Raw genomic sequence first — 22,493 nt, 5'->3', positions numbered from 1 at the left:
TCCCTGTTTAAATGATTAAAATTGGAGCTACAAAAGATAGGGGCTAATAAAACAGCCTAACGTCATGTAACTCTCAAATATGCTGCAGGGAACCAGGGAAGGTACTGGGGGTGTAATAGCAAAGCTGATTATGTAGGGATAAGGTATCATGTCTGCTTCAAAGAACCCCTACAGAGAAAGGCAAGACTGAGAAATAGAGCAACACCTTTCCCTCTGGTTCTATATAATGGGGAAAAAGCATCTTTAAAAGGCTATGGGAGGAGGGGAGGTGAAGACTGCAACAGGAATCTCTATTTCCCTCTTTTTACATTAAAATTTCTGTTTGTTCTAGGCAAGCCTGTGGAGACCGAATGAAATTTATGTCTTCTGTGATGATGTGAACTGAAAGCTAGAGAGCACAGGGAAGGTAATTTTTTAGACATCAATCTGTGCAGGCCAGAACCAAAGCAAGACTATTTGAATTCCTATTTGTTTGCAATTAGCGAAGTCTGTACGGGATTTTAAAACCACATTATCAATAGATATCTTTAAATGGAACAGGAGTTTTCAATGTTTTTAATAAATTAACTGAAGGTAGGATAAATCCACATGTGAAAATAAACAATGTGAATTAAAACAGAAGTAATCCTATTCGGAACAACATAACTGATTACCCACAATTTTAGTTTTATTGACAGATCAGTCCTTAGCTTGTGCAACTCTCTTTGTTGAGAACCATTTAATGTCAATGCTGAATTAATGCTTTACATGGTTGACTATGGCAGTCAGTATTTGTGCCCCCTTGGTTTGTCATCTTAATGCATCTCTTAAACATTCAAAATTTTTCATCAGGATAAAAGGTGAGCCATGCTTGACATTTTTGTTATTTCTAAGTTTAAAACCTAGCAATTATATATATACACATATGTTTGATGTGGGAGAGACAAATAGCACATACATATAGTTTTAACTCCTTCTCACAGATGACCTGTAAAGAATAGGGATCAATTTGTACCTAAATACATATGCAACAAACAATTCTCTGTTTCTCCTCCCAAGGTTGTCTTGCCCTTGAAAAAAAGAAAGAAAACAAAAAAGAGGTGGCCGATGTCCAGTATTTACTTGCTTAGCTTTAGAGCAGGTACTGGTTTGCTCCATAATTAGTAGGTATGGAGCCAGAGGAAGGGAAGATACAGTCCTGGGTAAAAAAAACAAAACACTTAAGGTTTCTAAAATTTAGATTATACAACTAGGTTGGTTTAATAATGCTGTTACAGTAACAAGGCTGAAATTTTCAACAATTCCTCTCCACCAGCAATTGCCAGGAACTTCTGCCAAGCAGAAAATAAGTTTAAACCTCAGTGTACCCATAAAACACTAAATAACCCCAGCAAACATTTTTAGGACTGGTGAGTAGTTTGCAATGCCAGACTAACCCCTTTTTACCCAAAGGTTTATTCAAAGGGCCTGAAGAGACCGAGTAACTGCCACCCTTTTAGTCTGGCCTCAGATTCTGCAATAAATAACAAGCAACATGATGAGCAGTGAAAATAAAATAATAAATGTGTATATATATATATATAGTATTTGAATGTTTCCATCTCTGAAGAATGAGAAAGAAAATTTACCATGTAACCGTAAAGGGAGAAATCAAAAGCAGACGGTTCTCCTGGGTGTGGCCAGAACACAGAAATTAAACAGAAAAAAAAAAAAAAAAAAGAAAATAAAGTAAAATAAAATAAAAAAAAAGAAAATAAAACCAAAGGAAACTAAATAGAGCCCCTTGAAATCCATGCATTGTTAACCCTTCTTTTGTCACAGTTTTGACCAGTCACCTCAGCAGCAGCGTCTTTGCCTTGTACCACTGGAGCACGCAGCCAGCAACCGGCCTTGCCATTATCTGCTGCTGTGATTGGTTTTAACCAAGTTCTTTCTTTTCTGTTTTTTTTTTTTTTTTGGGGTGGGTTTTCTTTTTTTTTTGTTTGTTTGTTTATAATGGAAATAAGGAGAGAAAAAACACTTTTAGGAGCCTGAAAAAATGGCCAAGGAGACAGCAGTTTAGGCTATCCGTTTCCAAGGCATATGGAAAGAGTAGGAGGGTGTCAGCTATAATCCACCTGAGATGAGCAGGACTGAATACACCGACAGAAACACAGCATGAAATTCAGAAGCACATTACTGAAGTTACACACAAATGAACACTTCAAATTGGTGAGGGAATCTGTGCACACCAAGCTGCCACCATTCAGCAGCTCTTCCACCTCCTCCCTTGCCTCTGTGCCACACTTTGACTGCATTCAGGTGCATACACATAAAGCACCCATCTGAGTACCTGTGCAATCTGGTGAACCAGATGCAAGGATTAATCAGGCTAAAACCCCCAAAAATGTACCTTCAAAATAAAACCCTGCAGGGCTGGATCCTTTTTTTTTTTTAAGCTGGATCATTTCCCTGGTTCTGCTTGTTGTGTTGCTGCACTGCCAAGCCCTCCTGCAAAACCGAGAAGGGGGCAGAGGCCAGGAGTGAGCAGCAGGAGTCTGGCCAGTAGCTGCGCAGAGGGAGCTTGGGGCTTCAGAGGAGCTCCAGCCACCTTGGGCCAGGGGCTTCCACCCAGGTCACGGGCTTCACAGCCCTGTATTGTTCCCAGCTGTGCGCTCCTCTTCTTCCTTCCATCAAACGTGGATCTTACTGCATGGTCTGCGAGTTCAACTAGCTAAGCTGGCAGAAGACAAGCTCCTTTCTCTCTCTCTTACTGCTGCGCCAGTTTTTGGCTAATTTAGCGCCCTCAATTCAACTCCCTGCACAGTAAACAAGCACTACTGGGAAGGCACTCCCACGGGAGCAGTAAATCAGTTTATACTATCAAGCCATCAACTTCAGCCTTGATTATTCAAGTTTAAATAAAACAGTTCAGTGTATGGACTAATTTAACTTGTTAGTTTAGTATCACAGAGTTGAAGGCATAAAACTGTACTTCACTGAGCTAGGATAAAGGGACACAGGTCAGGTCTCTTTCACGCTACTGGCATTATAAAGGGATTTGGTGACCTGAGAAAGCAACACTGGTCACTGGCACTTAATTTCTTAAGCCTCTTTGCGTTAATAACGCTATTTGTATTTCTGGTTCAACTCAGGACATCTGCACAAAAATTATAAAAATAGAATTAAAATTAAAACAAGACCTCTAATTCTTTTTGTGTAACAAGGGGTGGTATCTTTTTCACTCAGTGGAAACTTGTGGCTCAACTCAAAGCACCTAATCCATTCGAAGAAGAAATAAACAGACACGCAAGCATACAGTCTTTTCAGCACAGTTATCAAACCCTAAATTCATACTCTCAACCTACAGTTAACTGCAAATGTAAAAAAAAACCCAAACCCTAAGTGTTTCCACATTGCTTTGTGCACAAGATTTTAGTTAGTACCTCTTTACTTAGAGAACTCAACTCAGCCATAGATGCAATTTCTTGGTGAAGACACAATGTAAACTATTATGCGACCCATTTCTTAATTAGATCTGAAGTGCTTCTATGATTCTATCACGTCAGTCATTTGCAAAAAACTTGGGATATCTGGGACTCCCAAGTGGAAGGCAGTGCATAAACTTACACTATCCTGAAACGACGAGCTTGCAGTCTGCACTGACATGAACTCCTATTGCTCCCTATTCTGCCAAGATTTTGCTGTGTGCTTACGCACTCTTGGTCTCTGAATGTCATTGAGGGCACATCTTGGCATACCACATGGTACACAGCTGATGAGCAAAGAGCTTGGATTCTCTTCCCCTGCAGCTTTATGAATGCCACAGGGTACTTGATATGCAGGCAGACTGCATTAATTCTGAAAATATGTCCACTTGTTCGGTTCAGCACAACAGGGCCAAAATATGCATCTAGAGGATGCACCTCCACTAACAAAAGGAGCAGAAATCCTCTCTCTATACTTCTTCTGGAGGTGTTTTATTCACGGTCCAGTGAAGTGCATGGTAAGCTGCAAACATGAGCAGAATGCTATTTAAAGGCATTTATATGGGTCAGAACTAGAAATGTAACGGTAAACAGGATAAAAGAAGCAAACAGCTAGTTTCCTGGAAGCAAGCAAAAAACCTGAACACATCAAGGGAAGACTGATGTCATTCTATTAAACAAGAACAAACCAAAATGAAACTGAAGGGATGTTTAAAGTTTATATCTTGTTTGTTATATGTAGCAAATGGGTATCAGTGTGATGTCTACCAGGGACCACATAATCCTACTAAAACACATTGAATCCAGGCAGAAATGAAGTTAGGAAACAAGGATCTGCACTGCTTTGAGAGGAGAATCAGCAAAACTAATTTTTTAACTGTCTCCTACTCTAATGCAATACAAAAGTCAACAGATAACATTTCCTAAGCCAAATGCAAGAACCTGAGGCGTGAGGAGGCTGTGATGGACACACGCTGCTCTCTCTTTGGTCACCAAACTTCCTAAACACACAGAAACCCCAAGGACACAGCCAGTTTGATATCGTTCCCCCAGGCTGTCGAAGAACACTGCCTGCTCATCTCAGGTGGATTCAAAAGGAAGGATGCAACCCACACACTTCCTCCAGTCCCTCCTACCAACCAGCACTGGAGCGATCCCAGCAGTGTTCTCCTGCCAAATCTCGGCAGGGACAAAGCGCTGCTCAAACCCATTGTACACTGGGTGGGGGCGAACCCAGGGCAGTTTGGGATTTACCACTGTACCTTTTACATAGTTACAAAACATAATACACAAAACTCTACAACCCTTAGGAACCCAGGGAAGGGAAGGGAGCATTGAGAACACAGCACAAGGCAGGCAGCAGGAGCATCTGCTTTCGGATTCCCAAGACAGAGGAGGAGAAGAGGAGAGAGAGGTTTCATATCATTAGATTAGAAGGGAAACCACAGGGCAGGAAAATGCATTCAGATTTTTATTTTATTTCCCTAAGGTGGAGGAAGAACCCAAGAGTGAGTGAGTGGCCTCCAGAAAGATCCATTTCCTTTGCTTCACCATCAGATCAAACTATTGCTTTTCCATTATTATGTGAATACCAGGTGCTTCGTGCAGCTACACCCCACTCAAACACTGGGGCCTCCCATTTTCATGCTAAGCAGGAATAATCTTGCATTCTTTTTAAAACAGGAATTATTTTGGGTAAAGAAGGATGCAAAGACACCACAAAATTATTATTTGGGTGCTTCTTCATTCTGTTCAGATTCTGCCCCATTCCTCATAGTGGCTATCAGTTTTACAACTGCTTTCTGCTGTAAGATGACAAAAAAGCAGTGGAAAACTGCATGGTCAAGGACTGGAAGAACATCTCTTTGGATCACTTTCTTTTTTCATGTATTTATTAAGGGTCCAGGATAAAATTCATCAAGGAACTCTTCAGCAGTAACTTTTGTTTTAGCTGAAAACCAGAAGCCTTGGGCTGTAACAACTGCACAAGGTATTTTTCATAAGTCATAAATTGTCTTCACAGAAAGCCTCCAACGTCAATGTTGCCTAGAAGGGAAAGGGCAGCTGTGGGCGTTTTAATACAGGGTTGTATGGATGGAAAAGAGGGAGTGAAGTTCATGTGCAGAGAGGGAAATACTGCTCTGGAAAGCACAGGCAGTGGAGGACGAAGGATAGAGCTCACCACTTTGCCAGGCCAGTTATTTTTGTTTTCTTTTGCAATTACATCCAAACAAGCAGGGATTTGATAGAGGCCAGAGGCTATTCCCAAAGCCAAATAGAAATGACTAAAATCAAGACTAATTCACAGATAGGTCTGGCCTATAAATATCATAAGAACAGCCAAGAGCAGAATAAATATTTACAAACTCAGCATAGCTGTTTGGGTAAAGCCTATAGATTTGTATTCACAGAGGGACATAGAACTCTCTAGCTAAGCCATGCAGACATTGACTTGTTCAGACTATCTAATTAAAAAGAAAAAAAAAAAAAGCAAACCCACAACAAAAAACACCCACCAAAACCATGGTATTAAGCACAAACAAAGGATGGGGAAAGGGCTAAGGCTCATCCCTTTTCTATACACAACTGCTTTCTGGTTTCCAGCTAATATAGACACTGAAGAATTTCAGAATGCATCTTGGGCAACATGGATAGAAATTTGCGGAGGGCTCTGAACATGAACATACCCCAGGTTGTATGTTGAAGCAAAGAGGCCACCTTAAGACTGTGAACCTCAAATCCAAGCGAAAGACATAGACTCTAAACCAAAACTGCTTAGATGAATTGCAACTTCAAAATCTCTTGTGTGCATGCACACATGTGCACACACGTGTGTGGGGGGAGGAGGGAAATTTTGTTTTAATTGAAAATGGGAATCTTAGCATTGATTAAGTCAAGCAGAGTATAGACATGCACTGTGCAAGCTTCCCCCATAGAGCTTTGGCAATGCACCTTGCTCCTGACCTGCAAAACTCCCTGCTATTCCAGTGCTGAACCTCCTGGGCAGAGAGAGAATCACATCAATTTGTCATTGTGGTGATACTGGTTATGTGAGGAGAACCAATTGCCAATTAGGACAAAGATCACTGACTCTCTCTGCAGCTGACCTGAGCAACATTTGAAATCTCATCTCCAGAGAAATAAACTATTACCATTAACCCTCAACAAAGCATCCCTCTTAACACATCTGTAAGATGAAAATAGATGTGTGAGCGCAAATTCAGGGGGAAGAGGTCCACACTGGGCAGGGCAAGTGGACTGAGAATGCTTGTATTAAGCATCAAATATCTCAAACACGAAAGGTCAGTATCTCAGAAGTGCCAACTAAGTCTGCAAAATAAGAGTAAATAAAATCCTTTCACATATGAGATATGATGCTTTTTCTATAGAAGTATTTTAATGCAAAAGAAATACGGTTTGAGGGTTAGGGGCCTTAGGCTTTGTTCTTACAGTCTCCCATCACTCAAAGCTGTTTTACCTTGTTCTGCCTTCCCCACAGGGTATCCATTGCTAGTGCAATGGGAATGGGTTGGTACGAAGGCTTAAGTGACTGACTCCCTGTTTGTTCAAAAGGCTGGGGAATCTGATCCCACATTATGGATAGAAGTGTCTAGGAGCATTTGTACATGCTGCCCAGAAATGACCATGCTCAGAGTCTGGAGTCAGAGGGAACAGGAGACAGTCCCCAAAATAGCTTTTCCCTTCCCCCATCACACTAATTCCTGCTGATCTCTACAGAGGATATTCTCTAGGCAATGAACTGCCTTTTACTCTGCAATCAAAACAAGAGAAGCGGGTACAAAAACAGGACTTACCTTCGAGCCACGCTCATTAAAGATTATCTCTACATCAAGGATTTTGCCGAATTGCTGCAGAGAGACAAGGGGGGGGAGAGAAGAAAATATTTACTTTTGGCAGTCCATTTTTCCTACCTTTTGGGGGCTGGCTGAGCACAAGAAGGGAGCTGAGAATATTTCCATTTCTATCATACAGGCAAAGGCATAAAAATCTCAGTGACATGACCCAGTTCTCTTGGGTTAGGACATGAGGATCCTCTTGGTCACAGACCCCAGGTTTTCTCACAGAAGTCTACAGGAAGAAAAACAATCTCCAGAAGCGTTTTAGGGATTTAAGGTTGCTTTTCTTTCCTCCCTTTTAATCTAAACAATTCTTTCTTCCTTCATTCTATTTCATCTAAGACATGGTTATACGATTTCATCTCAGACATCTAACAACATTTCCCAAATGCAATTCAGCATTTCATCTTCCTCCTGAAGTGGCTATCACAAAAAGAAATTTGTTTCTCTGGAGGAGATAGTCACATAAGACACCCAAGCTCAGGGATTCCAAACTCTGAATCTCCTTTCCTCCCACCTTCCCTTTATTTCCCAAAACTCCAAGCCTTCACAACGATTAATGACAGATTCAGAAACCATGAAAATGGCCATCTCCCAACAGTTTGCTCTTCAAAAAAGGATCATTAAATTTCAACTTGTGACATACAGCAGGCTGTTGATAACCTATGCAAATTTCTCATATACGATAAGATTTTGACCTCTATTCTCAGCCTGGAGACCCTGGGGAAAGCAGGACCCCGCTACTCTGTTCCCACACTGGCTCCAAAGAGCTTTCTACGCAGCACAGAGCAAAAGTGGGAAACAAGAGCTACAAGCTAGAAAGGAGATTATCACACTCTGTGGAACCATACATGGATCATATCCTTCTACTTGGATCATATGTAAGTATATTTATTGAACTGGCCAAATTCAGAACAGCAGCCTATCGCTAAAGGTATTACCAATATTGTGTTTCCAAAAACTGGAGGTCTTCTCTCCGGAAACACAGGTCTAAGGTCTCATTTTCAGTAAAATATATATAGAGTGGTCTTCACTCTAGAGATGAATATTGCACTCAAGACAAATGCCGTATCTGAGCATCTTTCCTACCCCATTATTTATGGAAGCTTCCATCAACGTGGGTTTGATATTGCTGCTTGCAGAAGATTTACAGGTGGTAGCAAATGAAGGAAGGGTCAAAAGAAGAAAGGATGGTTTCAGGTTAGGAAAGACGATGACCACAGGCTCTGCACACTGGGACACTACTCTTTGCCATGGTGCTCTTAATATTGTATTTGCCTTTTTTTTTTTATTAACATTTCCATGTGGAGCCAAATAGGTATAATGCTCATTCTGTGGGTACCCTGCTTGAAGAAAGACTTGCGGCCAGATTTGCAAATATGGGACATTTACAACAGTGAGCCACAAAGACTGAGGAGAAGTTCTGAATATGTAAAGCAATAAAAAGCTATTAAGTCCCTTGAAGAAGCACTCCACAACTGCCTGTAAGCAAGCAAAATACTTGCAGCAATTTTAGCTATAGTCTGTGTCTGCTTCCATTTCCCATCCTTGAGAAGGAGATAGTTGTATTCTTTTACAAATGTTGGTTCACAGATGCTGTTTTTATTGTTCTATTGTTTAAGGACAATACTGGATCTTCTATTCATCCCAAGAACAATTGAATTCACAATATCCTACGTTACACAAAGTTTGAATAATGCTAATGTAAACATGCATCTTCCTTGAAACCTCAACATCTCAATAGCTTAGGCTTGATCCATGCTGGATCCTCTTTTGACCACTGCTGTGCCAATCACAGCTAAAATACGTTTTCTATTTCTATCCCATGCTTGATGTGGGCTTCTCTATAAAGGAGATTAGCTGTTGATTGCTTTTTGTTGTCTTTGTTGCATATGACTTGGGCACTGCCATGAAAGAAATCAGTCATGATTGCTTTCTTGGTAGACTATTTCAGTGTTGTTACACGACAGGGGCTGAACCAATTTAACAGCCCCCAGCTGCTGCAGGGCTGCCCCTACTCCCTTGTCCGGTCCCACCAGCTTCTTGAAGCTGGTCCCTGTTTTCATTCTCACCTGCAGGTAAACTGACAGAGCTCACCAATCCTGCAAAAACCTAGCTCAACAAAAGGAATAAATATTAAGTTTTTGACGATTTACTGCTCTGAAGTGCCTCAAAGGGTCAGGCAAGCATTAAGGCTTTGGGAAACACAAGGGAATGGAAAGCAGCACATGCTGCTCAAGAGCAGGATCTGGCCCTGGCCAGATCAGTTCGGCTGCCTAGCCTTGCCACACACACTGAAAAGCTGGGCTCTCTATAAATGCAAATGCCAGAATTATTTTCAGAATCTTCAAAGCCTAAGAAAAAAAACAAACTTAAAAAAAAAAATCACCATTTTCTACCTCATTAGAATCATCTTGAAAGAGAACAAACTGTGCAGCTTCTGGTGCACAATTATGCCATGCCATCTTCCCCTTTCTCCACACCCAGCTGGGCCTGGATCCTCGGGTACTGCTGCCAGCGCTGCCTGCCAGCCCCGTTGGGCTCAGTGCACTGCACAGGGCTCCCACACCAACAGGAAATCCTTGTCTTGTGCGTTTCATGGCTTGTGGCTGACAAAAAGCTGGTGGTAATGCTGAACACCAGTGGTCTGACCTAGCTCCACGAGAGGTGACAGGGCTGCCTCCCTGCCCTGCAGATGATGGAGGTACACAATCTCCTAGATGACAGAATTAAGATCACCAAATCCTAAGGCTGCAGCAAGCACAGGCTTGATGTCTACTGCAACGGGCTACATCCACCCGTGCAAGCGGCCCCAGTCTCTTTTCTACCTAGGAGCTGAGGGTGTTTGAGGAGGCAGGAGGGAAGGACCTGCTTGGGAGAGAAGAAGCAGAGACAACAGGAGCTAACTGCTGAACTGAGGTTTGCTGGGGAGGGGTTTCCTGCTCTATGAAATTCCCTGGAAGAAAGTAGCATGGCTATGAAGCAGAAGGACATGCACTGGGCTCTTCAAGACTGTTGCAGCCATTGTCACAGCTGCTCTGACAGCTCCTAACACCAAGGCTCTTGTCATTGCTGCTGCAATGGCTACAGCAGGTCCAGCCCTGGAGGCACTTTTGCTTGGGTAGCATGCCAGACTTTTCCTGAAGAATGAAAGCAGGGAAAAAAAAGAACTAGTCCATTTTAACAGTTTGTATCTCCTTCAAAGCTGAATCTAATTTAGTGGAACATAAAAAGGCACTTTGTTCTCTGATGTTGCTTGGTCTACCAAATGTCAACAGCCTACTGCAAACAATGGAAGTTTTAAGAGCTCCTTAGTGAAAGGTCGCAATTTTCGTATGGAAAATGCTAGGCCATTTAAATACAAGGGTCAACACCAAATGCCCTCATAGTAATTTTTTAAGATCGTGTATACAGGCATGTTTGTATTTTCTAGCAGACAGAGGGGCTATCCAAATAAAACAAAACTCATACTTAGGTCATCCATGAGCACTAACCCTCTAATCTCTAACCTTGAATACATGAATCACTTTGCTCAGACTTGATTTGTTCACTCAATGATCACCAAGAACTTCTATTTCCAATCCTGCACGGCAGCCAAGGAAAAAAAAATCCTTGGCAGAGTTCATAGCCTCTGAAGAAGGCATTGCAGGACTACACATTTCAGATGCTCCCCTCCGAGACTTAAAAAGCTTCACAGTCACACACAGTAGTGTGACCAAGAAACCAGCATCCCCCATCACACGTCAAGTCATGCAAGAAGCCTCCTCCATGAACTGCTCATGCACATGCCATATGATGGATTGATAGACACACACACTTCCACTCATGCCATGGCATAGCTACTGCAGCTTATTTTAACTTAGAGCTCCATTCCCTGGAGTGACCTTGTACAAGCTCCTACTTATTTTTCTGTAAAGCAGGTAAATGAGAATCATCTCCTCTATAACAGTAGCAGGGGCTGTGGAAAATAACAGTCTTAAGAGGCATAAAGATATTAACAGACATCAGCTATGACCAGAACGCAATTTTCTTGCTTGAACATTATGTATCTTATCACAGATGCAAGGGAATGGTGCAAAGAAAGGTATACACATGCTGTGTGTTTCTCTCCACCCAGATGCCACGAAGGCAGCAGATTTTTCCTGCAGAGGCCATAACTCCATTATATATACTAAATTTAAGAGATCTGGCACCAGAAAGCTTTTGCCTTCCAAAACACTGACAGTTTGGTAGGGCCTCTCCTGTATACTCTGTTCCAGCTGGCCCTGCCTCCTCTCCCTGTCCAGATCTTTCAAAATCAGCTCCAATACATACCAGACAAATAACTTAACCCTAAAGATGCTAACAAGAGGGAATATCAGACAAATTCTCTAGAAATTACAGAACAACAAAAGGTAGTGGTGAGACACCATTAATGACCTCACATCCCTCCAAGTGAGCTCTGTATTCACACCAGCTTTGCACTGGCCCTGCAAAATTCACTCAAAGATGAGTGCAGTGAACTATCTAAACCTTGAAGACGCCAAACAGATCCTTCTCAAAGATGGTCAAAAAAGCCTTTTCAGGTCCTCAGACTTAAGCAAGAGCATTTCATATACAGGATAGGTCCATGCTGCAGAGAGCATCCTTACCCTAGCTCCCAGCTCCACAGGATATACTTTCAGCTCAGAACATCTGTCACATAGTACCATGTATTAGTCAGTGCTTAATTATGGCAGCATGGGGTCTGCCAGAGCTATGCTGCTATCAGTACATGAACTTCCTCACCTAAAGCTGAGGTGGGCCAACCCTCTTCAGCCAAGCTACACCAGTATGCTTTGCTGACAGGAAGATGGAAACACTGAGGATTTATAAACCAAAGCACTACCATAGTTTACCAACTGAACAGACAGTAAACAAGCACCACCAAGCCCTTATTAGGGTTGACCTGTTGCCCAATAAAACACGTTTTCTACGAAACCAGGCTTTTAACAAGAAGCCACACAAACAGCAAAGATTTCTAATAGGATTTACAGACTGCAGCCACCCCAGCAAATAAAGTGACAAGGAACGTAGTTTCTCAGTCATTTGTTATGCTCTGACTCACAAATAAAAGATTTTCACACAGAACAGTGAGATGGGGGAGAACAGTACCACAGTGTACTGTCCAGAGATCTTAACACCAGGCCAGCTTCCAGGTCTACCCTTCCAGCTCCTTCCTGCCTTCCACCATTCCCAGAGGTATGACTGCACTGTAACCTGGCACTGCTGCAATGGAAAAGCTACTCGAACCCATGCTCACAAAAGCAACATACACTCAAAACTCAATTTGAGAGGACTCAGACATACAGACTGAATCCATAGAAAACTGGGTTATAAAAAGACAACTCCAGGTAATTTTATCCAGATCTTTTATGGAAGTAAATCCACCAGCTACAGCACAGCATCGTTTCCCAAATGACATTCAGCCCTGTCTCACTGCAGACTCGGATGAAAACCTAAACAAATCTCAGTTAAATGTATGATCCATTCATCGCTGCCTTCCACCAGATGGCCACTCCAGTTTCTATGTCCTGTGGCATAAGCACACAGCTTTTGCAGAGCAAAACAGACAGTACAGTAGCTGCAGCAAGCACCCCTATGCAGAAGTACTGTGGTCCCCAGCATAACTGTGCAAAACAGGATGCTCAAGCAGCACTGAACACACAAGTCCTTTGCAAAAGGCAATTCCAGAAATGGGCCTGGTAAAAGACATCAGTATGAAAGCATTGCCCCTTCAAACTCTAACCAATTTCAGCAGGAACAAAATCCTGTCCTGTGACAGGGCTGGACCTCTCTCACTGCAGGAAGAGCCTGGAAACAAGAACCATCACAAAGAGGCCACCTTGTGTCAGAATGGTTGTTATCCAGTACTGAAACATAGGACTTGTTATGTGTGATGGGTGGCCAGAACTATTTGGAGACAAATAACCCTAAAATACATCTTGATATCCAGAAGACAGAATTTTCCTCCTTCAGGTGTCCAATCCACTCAGAAACCAGAGTCCCTTTCATCTACCTTCCTACTACTGTACTTCAGGCCTCACGGCATCAACACCTTCAGATCACAGCCTCTTGGTCTATCCTATTATTTACCTACTTACCTCAACACCTAACAAGTAATTTTCTACCACTGCTAATGCCTGTGTATCATGAATTACTTGTGAATTCAAATTTATTTACTGGCAAATGCAGACTTAAAATTCTACCAAAATCTTGGTGAGAAAGAGCTCTAATCCTGCTTGTCATCGCTTTAGCCTCAAACTCCAGGCTTATGGAGGTGTTCTGCACTCTTGACACCAGAATGAAGTTGTATGAGATATCATATCCACTAAGATATTTTAGGAAGCGCAAAGTGCCAAAATGTTTCCCCAGAGGCTGAGACCTAAAGTCTACAAGAGCTTCCAAAAATATCTGAGCTCAGAGCTGTGTTGCTTGGGTCATACAAAGCAGTGGTCAACACAAGCATACACCATAAAGAAATTTGCAGAAGAGATATGAACTATGCTTGGAGAACAAAAGGATAATAACATCACCTCCTTTAAAATCCAGTGTTAAAAATAAAAAAAGACACTACCATTCTGTCACCTTTAATAAGTTATTAATAAATTCATTAATAGAAAGTTATCAAATGTGACAGAATGGTCATCTTAATATAAAACAGCTATGCATTATTACTGATGTAGGTGGTAACACACAAAGACCATTTATCAACTTAGGCTGATGATGTTCTCCAGCAGAAATACTTAACAGCCTGCAAGTAGTAGCCATGGGGTGAGCATGCTTTTAAAAAGCTGATGTCTCCATCTGAAGCCAGAGCCTGAGAGAATTTACACCCTGTATGGTGCTACCCCACCTTCATCTGCAATTGTCATCAACACAGTCCTTTATTTTTATGTTACACTATCTCCTTCTTTTAACAAAGTTGAAGATTCTTGAGCAAAGAGCATTTCACCATTTCTGATGGGGAAAGGCTGAGAGAGCTTGTTGTTCAGCCTCGAAAAGAGAAGATGCTGGGAAGACTTTATTACAGCCTTTCAGTTCTTAAAAGGGGCCTATAAGAAAGATGGGCAGAGACTGTTGCAATAAGATGAGGAGTGATGGTTTTAAACTACAAGAGGAAATTCAGGCTTTATGGGAGGAAGAAATTTTTTACACTGAGGGTGGTGAAACACTGGCACAGGTTGCTCAGAGACACGGCGGATGCACCACCCCTGGAGACATTCAAGGCCAGGCTGGACATGGTTCTTCTGAACAACCTGATGTAGTTGAATCCTGCTCATTGCAAGCGGGTTGAACTAGATGACCTTTGAAGGTCTTTTCCAATCCAAACTATTCTGTAATTCTAAATTCTGAGAACCATCTATTCTGACTCCTCATACCGCTGGCTCTTTCAACAGATAAGAAGGATTTAGTGCACAGAACTACCAAACGATCCACTTTGCTTGTCTTTGTGGAGATAACTGATGATTCGGCTTGAGAACAGATGGATTTTCTTCTTGCAGCAGTCCAATCCAGCATCCATCTTCCCCAGGAGAGTGAAGTCCATCTGACTCTGAAGTCCTGAACTAACCAGAGCATCCTAGCAAATTTTATACTGGGAGGAAAACTGCTTTTTGAAGCCTGAGAGGGAATGACTGAAGCTATAATCCATGAGGTACAACCACATGCACTACCACAGCACAATGTTGAAAGGACCAGAAACATGTTGAGAGAAAGGTGAACTTACCTTCTGTATACATAGTCCAGTAAAGAAGGGGACAGCAGTTATGAGGACTGCTACCTTCACATCAGAGTCCTTACAAGCACTAGCCAACAAACACCCCTCAGAAACTGGACAGTAAGATTTTGAGGAGTTGATAACTTGTTTTTAACACTGTTGGAAACTCTTCCACTCCCTGGTAAATTGCTCCATTGTTTAAATTAGCCTAAACAACTCAGATTTTTTCTCTTATTTCAAGGTTAATTGTGTTAAATCTCAGCATCCAACTGGAAAATCTTATTATGACTGTAAACAAGACCTAAACCCTCTATTAGTAGGTATCATCCATGCATAAGCACCTGTACAGAACAGATTTGTCATCTTCCAACCTCTCTTTAATAAACTGAGTAAATCATGTACCCAACACCTTACACAGTTAAAAAGCCATTCATCTTCAAAGCCCAAGATTATTTTTTTGGTCCTAAACTGATCTCGGAACTGAACAAATTTATGCAGTCACAGTCTTTTTGTCTTTGAACATGATTAAGAACACATCCTTCCTTCAGCCTAATACCCCATCCCCCTTTGCACTGTTGAAGCATATGTCTTCAGCAATCACTAGTACTCTCCCAAATCAGTGTTTTCCAAAGAAAGCTATCCAACCTACAAGCACACCCTGGTTTCCACATACTCGGTTCTCTGCACTGAGTTGCATCAAACATGTTTTTGTTGGATTTATCATCAGTTAACCAGGCATTTCAAGTAATTCTCTAAGAGGAACCTTATCTTTCGCTTTCCTCCTCCTCAAATAGTTTTTTAACCACAAACCTTACTGGCAAGGTTTTAATAGCACTGTCTCCATAGGCTGAGATACAGATACTGAACAGGACTGTGACTGACACAGACCCCTGGGGAAACTGACACTTGAAACAGTCTTGATCACCAATTTCTCCCCAGTAACTACAACTTATTATCTATCATTTAAAAGGTTTTTAATCCTTCTGATGCGTTGTGTTTATTTGACATACGTACTCTTCTTGTTAAAAACTGACACTGGTCACTTGGATGAATTCAAGTGGTTGGGCAATGTTCAACTGCATCAGTATCGCTTTGTACAATCTTGCCAAAATAGGCAAGACAGCATTTATCTGCAAAGACGTAGATTACATTATACAAAGTCACACTGAATAGATATTAAATGATTTCTTTAGATTCTAACGGTTTTAAAAACTCTCCCAAATTAGTTTTTATCTTGGACCAATATATAGTTAGATAGTTTGCAGCTCTTTGGGTCATCCATTTCAATTCTTTCAACGGTGAATCCGGGTGGGCAGTGCTCTAGCCTTCTGCAATTCCCCTATTTCACAAGAATTAGCTAAAAATTAACATTAATGAACAAAACAGCTCCTTGCTTTGGCTGTTATCTTTGGATGCTGCTTATCTACATCTGCTGGATTGTAAATATTAGCAAGCACTCTTATCCTCCTTTGTTATAAATTATATACAAAACCACAATATGGTCCAAATACCACCTCTTAAACACAGCAAGATGGGGGGGTTTGTTGTTCTTTTTTCTGTTTGGTTTTTGTTTGTTCGTTTGTTTTGTTGTTATTTGTGGTGGTTTTTCTCCAAAACACACAACTATTCCCTAATTTTATATTGTACCTACACCTAGATCTTTTCTCTCTGCATGTACAAATCTGATGCCTTCTCCTCTGAACCCATATCACCACTATCTCCATGATTAGCGTATGTCCCTTCTCACCTGCTTCTTTTAAGTTTACAATTGTATTTCCTGCCATTTACATCCTCATCCTCTTCATCCTCCCTCCCTCCCTAAGGTGCAGGATACTTTGAGTTTTATTAACACAGTTTCAGTGACTGTGTAATCATGTCTTTTTGGCCATCAATACGATTTTGTTTAATACTTCATAGCTTCTATTAACGCCTCCCTTTTAAAGATACCTTCCCAAGCAGTTATCCTGCCAATTGTTTAAACTTGAAGAAACAGAGTCTTCTAAAGCTCCTTACATTACTGCTTGATGCCATATTCTGTTTGCACAAAGCAAATACAGACAAATAACAACCACTGGTACCTAGGCAACGATGGGATTTCAGGTCAGCTATTAACTCTTCTTTATCTGCTAGAACAAGGTCAACTATTGATTTACTCCACAGTGGGTGCAGTATTGCATGCATTAAAAAATGACCTATTCCTTCTAGAAGCTTTCTGGAAGTCGTTTTCTTGGCATCATGAAATGTCAAGTAAATATTACCCAGTTTAAGCAGCCTATTTTATTTGCCTCCCTATAAGGAGCATATACGTAAGGAAATGTTTGCTCCGTTCCTGCAGATATCTGAGGGACCTGTTAGAAACACATACTAGGCGAGAGAGGTGGTTTGAAACATGCATAACTTGAATTTGTCACGAAATCCTTCAGTCTGTAGCTTTTTCAAATGGTGAAGGCTTAGAAAGTGTTATGTAACATCCATTTAAGCACACATGGGACACCACAGTTGAAGTCCACCTCTACTCAAGTCTGGGTGAAAGCATTAGCTACTGCTCTGCGCCTCAGGACTCGGATGACCTCTTGCATGCTGCTCCATCCTCAGGGGACTTCTTTACTCCCCCCCCACCATCACTTTTATTTCTTCCTCCACGGCTTTGCTGTCTACCCAATTCCTCTCTTTGTACAATAGGTTGGGAAAATCACTCCAGGCAAGGATTTTGAGTCTCTTAGATATGACGTTGAAGAGATGTGACCTGACACACAGAAGGGAGAGGGAAGAGATGGGGGGAGAGATGTTACAGGCTAGGCGCAGCTGAAGACTAAGACAACCATGAGTCTCCTATAGGAAAGAGGGTAGGTTTCAGTGAGTCACCCAAGGGAGAGCATCCTGATCCTAGAAAAGAAACAGGAGCAAGGAGGATTCAGAGAGAAACTCTCTCCTGCTTGAGTCTTGGAGCATGCTGACAGAAGCGGCACTCAGTGAAAAAGGGAGATGTGCAAGAACCATTGATTATTTCATTGGCAAAGTAGCAAAGTTTTCTATTACAGGAAAATGGCACATGCTTTTTTTGTGACCCAAAAGATGAATGTTCTTCTGGCAGGCATTATCTTTCAGAAAACACAGGGCCAGGTGAACTAGCAAAAGGCTTTATAGGCAATGTACCAACTTAAAATCACATCACTGTGCTGGAACTTGAGATTATGTTTAGAGAAAAACTAAACCACCTAAATGAAAAACTAAATGACTTGAGGAATACCAGAAACCAACTCATATAGCGTATTTCCCCACCCCTTCTATGTACAACAAATGGCACCATATGGGCCCAAAAGAGAACAGGAAACTTTAATGCAAACAATTAGGCTGCATTTTCCGCAAGCCCCTTCTCAAGACAGCAGTTCATTAAAACTGCTTGGGTCTCCCAATCTGCAAAGCAGAGGTAAGAGTCACCAGGACAGGGACATCTTTCATTTCCATCCATGTTCCCCACACCAGGAGCTCAGGGAAGAATAGCATCAATGTGAGTGAGTGTGAAAGGGGCCAGTCATCAAGCCAAGTACTGGTCCCCAACGAAGGGGCAGTAACAATGTGGAACAATTTATGTCAGCAATGCAGCTCCCAGGAAAGGGGAGCAGCAGTAGCACAGATCAGGATGTGCTAAATACAGATTGTAGCAGGTGGTCCAAGAACTGGCTGTGATTTCAGCAACCGGTTTATCCAAACCGGACGGAACTGCCTACTGCACAGCCCTGCAACAGCAAAAAGCAAGCTAGGAACACAAAAGCAGAGCAAGTGACTGAAGATTCGGCAGCTGCAGATTGCCAGGAGATGAGTTTCACCCTCAAAACATTCCCAAGGATGTCAAAGACTGTGACAATCTAATGTATGAGCAAGACAGAAGCAAACCCAGGCCTTTTGCAACACAATCACAGAATCCTAATTTTGGCTGGGATGTACCTCCAGAGGTGATTTAGTGCAACCCCTGCTCAAAACAGGTCTAATGAGACCTGGTTGGCCAGTCAAGTCAAATGTCTTTTAAGGATGGAGGCTCCACAACCTCTCCAGGCAACATGCTGCAGTATTTAAATACCCTCACAATTAAAAAAAATTCCTGATATGTGATCAAAATTTCCCATGTGCCAGCTTGTATTTGTCGTCTCTCATCTCATCATTACACACAAGCAAAAACAATCCGGCTGCATCTGAGAAGATGGCTTTGCCTGGAGAAAAGGAGGTTCAGGGGGACCTAATCACTCTACAGCTACCTGAAAGGAGGTTGCAGTGAGGTGGAAGTTGGTCTCTACTCCCAAGTAACAAGTGACAGGGCAAGAGGAAACATCCTCTAGCTGCACCAGGGGAGGTTTAGATTGGACATTAGGAACAATTTGTTCACTGAGAGGGTGCTCAGGCATTGGAACAGGCTGCCCAGGGCAGTGGTGGAGTCACCGTCTCTGGAAGTGTTCAGAAAAGGTGTAGATGAGGCCCTCAGTGATATCGTTTAGTGATGGCCTTGGCAGTGCTGGGGTAATGGTTAGACTTGATGATCTTGAAAGTCTTTTCCAGCCTAGCTGACTTTATGGTTCTATCTTTTCTGTATCTTCTCAGCAGGTAGTTGCTGACAACAAAAACATCCCCCCTCTGCCTTCTCTTCTCAAAGCTGAACAGGCCCAGGTTTCAGGCTCCGCTCGCATTCCATGCTCTCCAGCCCCCTGACCGCTTTAGTGGTGCTCACTGGACTTGCTCCAGTATTTCACTTACACGAAGTGCACTTCTTGCACAGGGGAGCCCAAACGGGACACAATACTCCAGATGCAGTCTTAACAGAGCCCAAGGTGCGGATGGCCACCTTTGCTGCAAGGGCATGCAGCTGCTTATGTTTTATTTGTTGTCAATTAGGACAACACAGATGGCTCAACAGATGCAACAACTGAAACAGAAATACTGCAAAATTTGGAGGAGCAGCTGGGTATATAGTTAGGGCCAAGGTACATACTAAAAGCCAAAGGGGGCAAGAGGAACCTTAGCTTTCATAGAATCATAGAATAATTAGGGTTGGAAAGGACCTTAAGATCATCTAGTTCCAACCCCCCTGCCATGGGCAGGGACACCTTACGCTAAATCGTATCACCCAAGGCCTCGTCCAGCCTGGTCTTGAACACTGCCAGGGATGGAGCATTCACAACCTCCCTGGGCAACCTATTCCAGTGCCTCACCACCCTAACAGGAAAGAATTTCCTCCTTATACCCAATCTAAACTTCCCCTGTTTAAGCTTTAGTCTATCCTGAGTCCTCTGCACTGCATCTTAAGCAGGCAGCAACTCTGAACTTTATAAAATAAGATTTATTTCTGAAGACTTCTGAATGTGCCATCAATCAAGGATCAAACAAGTCAAATATTCCTGATGATGATATACAGGTAGATAACTTCACCTGTAGGTTAGGTCATGAAGCATCTAGCTCATTTATCTCTGTTCACAGGGAATGAGTCACCACCTATACTCATGCAAACAAACTCTTCCCCAAAAAGCTTATAAACTGAGAATGATGAATAGCATACAAAGATTAGGGAAGGCAAACTATTTGGTCAGAAGAAACAGAATGTATATTATACACAATATAAAATACCATCTGACTTGCACTAGCTTTTCCACATGCAATTGCTAGTTGGCCAATTCCTTGCAGCAATTTTTCATCACAGATCATGAGGAAAGACATAAATATTTCAACAAGTTTCTAAGCAACTGAAAAACAGTGCTCTGCAAGGGATATATTAAGTCAATGTTTAATCCTAGCCTTTACTGGGAAATAAGATGAAGTTTCATTTTGTGGTTTGTTTTTTCTTTCCAAACCAATTGTTAGGTTACACTGAACATCTTGATATGAACACCACCGTTATAGTTTTCATGTGTATTTACCAGCTGAGGTAAATGCTAACAATTGTTCTAGTCCTGCAAGTATTTCAAAGTGTGCTTCATTTTCCTTCACACAAATACACCACCACCACGTGTCCCACCTGTGGGGAAGGAGAATCTATCATTCCTTTAAAGGTGCTAGTAACTTACCCCAAACATCTGCCGAAGGTCAGGATCTCGAAAGCGGAAGGGAATGTTAGACACATGAAGTCGCTTTGGAGTGGATTTGCTCTCGGTATTCTCACTGCTCTGTGTCTGTGATTGCTGTCCATCTGTCTGTGCCCCTCCTTCTGTCTGCTGAAATCAGAAACACAAACGCATGTGCATGAATAGAAGCCACACAAATTCCTTTCACGTGCTTTGACTGTCTTTTTTTTATTAGTATTACACTTGCAACTGCAATATCTTGCACTTGACAATTATTTTGATAAAGCCAGTAACAATTGATCTGTTGTTGTTCCCCTCCCTTTCCATGAGTAAACAGTAATGAGATCTCAGCCTCCCTCCCCTCGTTATCACCTTTTAGCTCAGAAGATTTGCCTTTGGTTTTCTTAAATTGCTTCTCTCTTTTCTCCTGTTCTTCCTCACTTCAGCTGCCACATATGTAAGCCCTAATGAAGAGGCGGATCTTTCATATCCTGAAGCTGGGAGGTAGTACCGCCACTCTAATCTCATGTGGCAGGATGTTCACGCAATCATCCAAATCCCACAGCTAAAGTGGCAGCTCTTCACTTGGCCAAAACCAGAAATGCATTCCCAGGCAAAATGGCATCTGCTCTGTCAAGCTCCCTTCAGAGAAACATTACCCCAAAAGAAGATCTATAACTAAGTAGTAAAATCCATACATGAACAGCTTACGGATGTCTTTGATTAACTTTTCTCATACATTTAAAAGTCAGCCCAGGGACAGGAAACAGCCATTACGCCTGCAGGCTTTATAAATATATACTTTCTGCTACCAACTTCACAGCTAAAACAAGGGAATTTGCTCCAGCATTCCCAAGCACTGACTGGTACGACAAAGCCAGGTCAAGGGGTGCGACAACAGGACTTGTGCTCAAAAAAGGTGCAGAGGAATAAGGGAGACCAGTGTGCCAGAGCAGGGAGCTAACACCCCCACAGAAATGACTGGCAGGAGAGAAGAAAGGAAGAGAGTGTCAGCCACTTGTGTTGGGCTTAGACTAAATAGGGGTGAAAATTGAGCACAGCACTAAATGTAAAGGTAAGGTCCCTTTTGCAAAATGGCTTGATGAGAAAATGGTATTTTTCACACCTTAGTCACAAAAAATGACCTCAAAAGGTCAGAGCTACAGAACAAAGTAGACTACAATTTGGCTGTTTTATTGCTCTGTCCCTTTCAGACAGCACACATTGACAGGCCAAGGTATTCAAAGAGCACTCACCCACTCACTCTATCTCCCGCTGCTTGCCTCAGCCTCGTAAGAGTCATGCTTTGACCACCTGTGTGATGCACTTTTAAGTGTCATTTCATTTTTTAGATGATAATCTGATTTCTTCCTTAACCCATCAAGTGAAAAGAAGTTCTACA

The 22,493-nt window shown here is 42.1% G+C and overlaps 1 protein-coding gene across 28 annotated transcripts in view; it reads right to left on the bottom strand.

Moving 5' to 3' along the window:
- Positions 1-22,493, bottom strand: part of RBFOX2 (RNA binding fox-1 homolog 2) — a 166,499-nt gene that overhangs the window by 23,819 nt on the left and 120,187 nt on the right. For 25 of the 28 annotated variants that reach the window (XR_008973658.1, XR_008973659.1, XR_008973660.1 and 22 more), the window contains 2 exons: positions 21,095-21,241; positions 7,262-7,315 (listed from right to left, as the gene is read on the bottom strand). Coding sequence is in view for 19 of the 28 variants with exons in the window: in XM_057420632.1 (XP_057276615.1) it covers positions 7,262-7,315; positions 21,095-21,241 (201 nt within the window). In the remaining 9 variants the exon portion in view is untranslated. The remainder of the gene's footprint in view (positions 1-7,261; positions 7,316-21,094; positions 21,242-22,493) is intronic. The other 3 variants (XM_057420626.1, XM_057420646.1, XM_057420631.1) reach the window with 1 other exon arrangement.

The sequence above is a fragment of the Pezoporus wallicus genome, unplaced genomic scaffold (genome assembly GCF_028554395.1).
Source record: "Pezoporus wallicus isolate ANWC-B61680 ecotype Strahan unplaced genomic scaffold, APGP_CSIRO_Pwel_v1 contig_2871, whole genome shotgun sequence".
Classification (NCBI taxonomy): domain Eukaryota; kingdom Metazoa; phylum Chordata; class Aves; order Psittaciformes; family Psittacidae; genus Pezoporus; species Pezoporus wallicus.
The sequence above is the reverse complement of the archived record's forward strand: the minus strand, read 5'-3'. Positions and strand labels throughout refer to the sequence as shown.